Source organism: Lissotriton vulgaris, chromosome 7, assembly GCF_964263255.1.
Source record: "Lissotriton vulgaris chromosome 7, aLisVul1.2, whole genome shotgun sequence".
NCBI lineage: Eukaryota > Metazoa > Chordata > Amphibia > Caudata > Salamandridae > Lissotriton > Lissotriton vulgaris.
The window spans coordinates 341,000,360-341,007,169 of NC_141695.1; the positions used below are offsets into that span (position 1 = coordinate 341,000,360).

A 6,810-nucleotide genomic window follows, 5' to 3' on the forward strand; every position below is an offset into this window, starting at 1 on the left:
TGTGGCGGTATCTCTTCCCTTCCATGAATCAACTGCCACACTGAGGAAATGCAGCCCACTCACTGCACTGCAACCCAAAGCGCCCTTTCCGTACTTCAGGGCAGGGTGCCAGAATTTACACCGCTCACCCTGCGCTGCTTTTTTAAGATAGGATGTTAATAACACAGTGCTAACCATGCACTTGTACCTCGTCGCCAGGGCAAGCCACCAGTTCCTAAGAGATCACTGATGCAGAGGACAGGGCCCAGGCAGGCCAGCACGCAGGGTCCCCTAGCAGAGGGGCAGTTAGTCCCACATTGCGGTACCTCCTGGCACACAGCAGTCTTCTTCAGTTCAACAAACATCACAGCCAAAGCACTTATAGTCCAAATGTCTTTGTTCTGCCTTCGCACAGGGCTTGGAGCCCAGTCCAAACCAGTTCTGGGGGCAGTTAAAAAAAATTTTTTAACCAGTGAACAACACCCCCACACCCCATTCCCAGCGGGGCGGAGCCAGCATTGTGGAGGCCAGGCACAGCCATATTCAGGTGCAGGTGCTACTCCTACCACCACTCCAAATGCAGACCAGGCCTATTCAGCCTAGCGCTGAATCACCCAGGCAGGGCAGGACACACCTCAAACCCCTCCCCCCCCCTCCCAGGGACAGGCTGGAGTGAATGCGCATTTCATCCCCCCTGTCAGTCAGAATCAGACGGTCAATACACATTAGGCAGGCACAAAGACACATAGCACACAGAAAAGCCCACTTCTAAAAGTGTAATTTCAAAATAGTAATTAAAAAAAAATCTGCTTTCACCCATCAGGATTTACCACTACTATTTCAAACATACCACACATGGTTACGCTACCCCTCTCATGCCAGGAATTACCACTGAAGCACATATCAGGGAATCCCCAATGCAACCCTATGAGAGGACAGCCTCACAGCAGTGAGAAACCAAATAAATTAGCTGTTTGTCACTACCAGGACATGCCACAAAGTTAAGGAACAAGATCAACCTTTTACCTACACCGTACCCTGCTCATAGAGCTAGCTAGGGCCTACCTTAGGGGTGACTGATATGTAGTAAAAGGGGAGTTGTAGACGTGGCAACTAATTTATATGCCACGTCACAGCGGCAGTAAACTGCACGCACAGGCCCTGCAGTGGCAGAGTTCTAAGACAGTTTGAAAGGCTACCTAGGTGGGCAGTGCAAGCACCGCTGCAAGCCCACCAGTAGCATTTAATTTACTGGCCCTGGGTATATGGAATACCACTGTAGAAGGGACTGACAGGTAAATCAAATGTGCCAAATAGGGGACCACCAATCTTACCAAGTTTATAAAGCAAGCACATGCACTTTAGCACTGATCATCAGTGATAAAGTGCCCAGAGTCATAAAACCACAGACAGGTCAGAAAAAAATACAAGAGGAAGTGAAACAATTCTGAGATGACCCTGCAAAAAGGGACACGTCCAACATCTACACTGCCAATCACCTCTAAACTTCGCTGTACCAGGCAGAGTGGTGTTTCTCTCCCATTAGAATTGTGGTAGTGTCTATACAGGGTGCTGTCTCACTTCAAAGACTGCAGTGGTACTGAATGGATAACATGGATTATTGCACCATAGACAAGATGATATTTTGCTTTGATGGACATGGCTGTGTTGCATGGCGAAATAAAGTCTTACTCAGATGCACACATTCACCTTCCTTGTATAAGTAAGTGCAAATGTCAATACTCATTTTACAGAAACAAACTTTCTATTTTAGTGAAGGTTGGATTTTATTTAGTAATCAACATTACACAGAACACATTAACTCTCTGCTACACAGCGCTCATACCTACTCCAAAGCTAGCGCATCATGCTTTGGAGGTCCGTAGGCTCTTCCCCATCAGTAGGAACAGAGAGGCACATGTCCACTTGAAACAGGCAAACAGACTAACAACCCTGTAGAAATCTTTGGGTTTAGACATTTGGGGAATTTCTGTTCTCCTTGGGCATGACAGGATCGCCTGTCTTTTACCACGGTCCCATTTCTAGCCCTCATATGCAGAATAAAATAACCACCATAGTCAACCACAAAATGTGGCTGATTGAAGACGCATTTAAATAATTTCAGTCAAATTTAATACATCTCTTAAAATTAGAACATGAGACGACTACCCTGAAACACTGCTGGAAGGCACTGGGGTTAGGGGCATGGGGAGGGGGTCAACAAACCATGGTTCATGGTTCAATGTTCTCCGTCATAACTTTGGCAGGTTTTATTAAGCTGCAGTGCTACAAATCTAGAGGCCTTAAAAAGCCTGTCAAGTCACAGCAATACAACACACAGCCTAGTATTGCAACAGAAAAACTTAGGTTTGACTACTGGCAGTGAAACAAACTGCACACTTTGAAAACTCATATTAGACGGAAAAGATGTCATGCATGTGAACTACAGAAAATGTATATAGAAGGGACATCATTACTATGAAGCATGGATTTTCGACCAATTATAGTACTAAAATAAATAATTTATTTTACAGGTTATATTAAAAAATAATACATAGAGGTTAATGGGTATTATGCCCTTGCAGTGTCAATTTGCCATTCTCATTTACACACACCTAAGCCTTGTTAATCATCCCGAATCATTGAATGGCACTGTAGGACCATGCGCACCGTGTCCTGGTACTCCTCAGGAACATCACTTCAGCGACTTAGAAAGAATCAATTAGCACTTTTCTTAATATTAAATAGGCCTTACGAGCACGTGCCACTATGCAATTTTGCCTCACAAGAGTCTTTTGTACGTAAAAAAATTAAAACACTTTTTGTGACCGATAATGATCTTTTTTATGTTCCTTGAGGTTTTGGAGGCTTACTGCTCTTCTACACAAGTATCTTCGGCTAAATTCAGAAGTTCTGCAATGACATAGTTTAGAGTTGTTTTATTGAGTCCATCTACATTGTGTTTTCAATCAGCCTGGCAGCAACATAAGAATATGTGATTTTTAAGTCATTAGTTTCGAAAACCAATTCCGGAATATTTCCATTCTTAAAAAAGTATACAGATGACATGAGGCGGAGTGCAAGGCACATTTAGTGAGGTACAGCTATCTGAGTTATGTGAACACTCAACCCCAGGGAAGTTTGACTTTTAAACGCTGAGTGTACAATAAAAAAAAAGAGATTTGGTGACTTTGGAGTGAGCTATCAACAAGAGGTAAACTTATACTGTCATGATGCTCCTAGACTTGCCCACGATTCAGAAATCAAGGTCCAAAGGCAGCAGCACCTCTTTCCAGATCCACGGCAATGAGAGACGTGCACATCATGGACAGAACAATGGTCAGTGACAAATGACAGGCCTTTCCACTGTATTATTTACTTTGTGTTTGTCATCCGAGTAAGTGTACATCCCATAGTAATAACATTAATTACACACCAGCTAACAATACGAAGAGCTGGTCGAATAAATGTGCCTAACACATTTGCCCCTTGGTTATTTCCCAGTAATTCAATTGATTTGTACACCTGCGGGCAGTGAAGCACTATCAGTTTCCGTTAAGGGGGCCATACATTCCATGCGCTTGGCAAGGCTACATTGATCTTTGGGGAGAGAAAACAATATGATTTGATGACTATTTCTACATGAACCGCTCTTTGCATACAAATGATCTGCAAGCAACATTATATGCAGGGATAGGTTACTGTGCAGAACTGAAGGTAGCAACCATCTTCAATTATAAGGCGTTTAAAGCAGTAATATAATTTGCAATTCTATCTTTCATTAGACCCGGCTTGAAGAGTGTGAGTTTGAGAGATACAGAGGTCGCCCTTGATCCCAAACTTCCTGAATGACTTGACAAATACTGGAAGTCAGGGGGACCCCAGGTCATGTGCAGAAATTAGTTTTATATTTTGTTCAAAGTAAAAAACACTATAAGCCACCACTAAAAAAACAGCCCTGTTCTCTTGTTCACGCAAAAAATAGACACTTGTTGGCCACAGCAGTTTTCTATGGTTGGTATCTTTCATACCTCTCTATGATCATTTAATCATGTGAAGCGAGGAAAGACTGAATGTCCAAAAACTTTAACCACACCACTCTACCGAACTCTCATGCTCCAAAAACACACCAAATCTGACGCACAGGGTGAGGGATAAGATTCAATCTGAGCAAAACATCCTTACCAGGGCCAGTTAACATCGAAGCAACGCAAGAACCTGGTCTTTAAACCATCCCTGTCCATGTTGTGACCAAGGAAAGAAGAGCCCACATTGAGAGCCAACAAAAATTCTTGGAAGAAGGCAGGAGAGACATGCTTCACCTCGGCAAATAAAAGATGATGCTCAGCTAAGTGGACTCAATAAGGGGTTCTTTAGAACCATATGCAGGCCCGGTGTACTTCAAAAGGGCAAACCTATTTGAGATGCTGTCAATTAAGCAGCATCCTTGGCTTGGGTGATGGGGAAAGCATCCAACTGCACAGTGGAAGTGGGGTGTATTTCACGTGCACATCTTCATTTCTCTTTGCTACCTGCATTTCCATTTGTTTAATTGCATCAATGATTAGACCAGTTTTAGTTGACAGAATATGTAAAAACCAGAAAAACAGTACACACTCTTTATGTAGGCAAACATTCGGACTGATGATGGAGTGTTCTCATGTCCTTAACACTTGAGCCATGATGATGGGGGTGGGGGTTGACTGTGTCTGGGGTGCTGTCAGGTTCTTCTGTTTTTAGAGTGGGATGTCATTCTGGGCCACCTGCTTCTGCAGGGCTTCCTGATGATCCGGTCTAGGTGCTGCTGGTGCATGCTCAGCCGCGGCGCCTGGGTTACTAGGTCCTTCTATGGAAACAAGGAGGGGAAAAAAACGGTCAATAAAAAAGCTAAAGAACACAGTCTCCATTCCGAAGCAGACACGGTCTCAAACAAAGCAATCCCCTGCTACTGTATGCCCAACTCCTTGCAACGTACATATATACGTTCATCTTGTGCTGCGATACTACGGTCCTGGATTTGTACTTTCTATATAAAAAAAGTAATAATCAGGGAGACTCCTGTATGTGCATCTGTCAGGAACTCTCCTAACAAATTACAGATAGGGAGGGAGCTCTATGGAGCCAAGGCCACCTGTTATGACTTTTTTTGGAGCTTTGCAACCCAAATGCGGAGGTCAACTCTAGAGAAGAGTATGTGCTCCCACAGGGCCACAGTAGCGAGTGAAGCAGAATTAGCAGTTGGGATAAAGGACCCAATTCATCCTTCAGTTCACCCACCTCCTATGTTCAAGGATTAGTTTATGCTCTTCCGGGAGTGTGGCTCTTACCCTTAGGAGATCCATGCGGTTCTTGTGGGTTGAATTTGAGCTCCCCGTGGGGTCCTGCAGGCTTGCCTTGCTCCTCTACAGCCTGTGACTTCCTCTGTTCCATCTGTAGGACAGCCTAAAAGGGACACCAACAACAATGAACCTTGCTAAACAATTCTGGCATGAGATCAGTCTTCTTTACTCAAAGGTTGATTTGGGTGATAGAGGCATGGGCATGGCTACACACTAACATGGCATCGCTTCTTACTATAAAAACATCACTACATGTGCTAGACTCCGTAATGACCTTAAGGAAGTAGAGACGGTATACGGTAGGCCACCTGAAGGAAAATAATCTATCTCCTGCTGCAAAGTACAAGGGCTCTGAAGGTCAAAAACCACTATTAAATATATGGCATGTTTAGTAGCCTCAAACAGAAAGTCTGCGAGGGACTACAAAAACAACAGTTCTCACCGGATATCAAAAGATTTTCAGATGTAAATACCCACCCAAAATTTACTAAAATGTTTTGAGGCAGGAACCAGGGTCCAAACTGCACATACTTGAAAAAATGCTTTGCTGATGCATTTCCACCAAAGCGATAGCTTAGGTTAGATCGCATTAAAATAAAGGCTCAGCCATTTAAAAGGAAGTGTGCTGTGGGTTAATAGCGCTACCGGGGATGAGGGATCTCTGAACAACACAGAATTAACTCAGGATTTTCCATGGACAAACTAACAAGTGAACATTCTGATGGGGCCACTCCGGTAGGTTTTCTGGCATGCAGCCCAATAGAAGTTTTTTTTATTTATTATTATTTTTGCCTTTCAATGTAATAGAACATATGAGCGCACACACAGCCATCCAATATTTTATGATTAGCATTGGTCTATTACAGTGTGGTTGCAGAACCTTACACTAAGGATGTAATCGACCATGCATCCAAAATATGCTGGTGGTAGAAGATGTCAATACATCTCAAATATTAAAACTCAGACAATGAACTAGAATAAGGCATTTATCGAGTTGTTACTGGAGATTTTCTTTGCATTCAGGCTGCCTACGGACAGAATTGCAGTAGGCAGGGCCAGAAGATCGAACTGTGGCCTTCCTACCCGGTTATTCAATTCCCATCCTGGCCTTCACACATCCTCATTTTGAGGGCTTTACCTCATTCAGTGGTCTGCTATTCCAACGAAAGAGGTTGAAATATCGGACTTGTCGTCTGCCATAGTAGCCCAATAAAGTCTTAACAAGAGCATAGTGCTTAGTTTCTTCTAGTTCTAGATATTTATAATTCACAATATTGTTCCATTGGAAAGACAGTCAGACATTACAAAGTTATATAGTCTACAAAGAAGCCGCCAATGTTCTAGTTCATAACAAAGTATCATTGAAAAAACTGCGAACACTAACTCCGTCCACTGGACTTTGTCAAGAGTGAAAGATGTCATTATTTAGTAATCCAAGTCACGTGTAAATTTGAGCGTTAAATGAGAAGTCATTTGTGAATTGAATTACTAA

At 43.0% G+C, this 6,810-nt stretch overlaps 1 protein-coding gene across 2 annotated transcripts in view; it reads right to left on the minus strand.

Moving 5' to 3' along the window:
* Positions 1–1,747: 1,747 nt before the first annotated feature.
* NUCB1 (nucleobindin 1) overlaps positions 1,748–6,810 on the minus strand; it is a 213,863-nt gene continuing 208,800 nt past the window's right edge. The window contains exons 12-14 of one of the 2 annotated variants that reach the window (XR_015297470.1): positions 5,307–5,421; positions 4,595–4,825; positions 1,748–4,215 (exon numbers count right to left, since the gene is read on the minus strand). Coding sequence is in view for 1 of the 2 variants with exons in the window: in XM_086930214.1 (XP_086786340.1) it covers positions 4,716–4,825; positions 5,307–5,421 (225 nt within the window). In the remaining variant the exon portion in view is untranslated. Of the gene's footprint in view, positions 4,826–5,306; positions 5,422–6,810 lie in introns of both variants that reach the window. The other variant, XM_086930214.1, reaches the window with a different exon arrangement.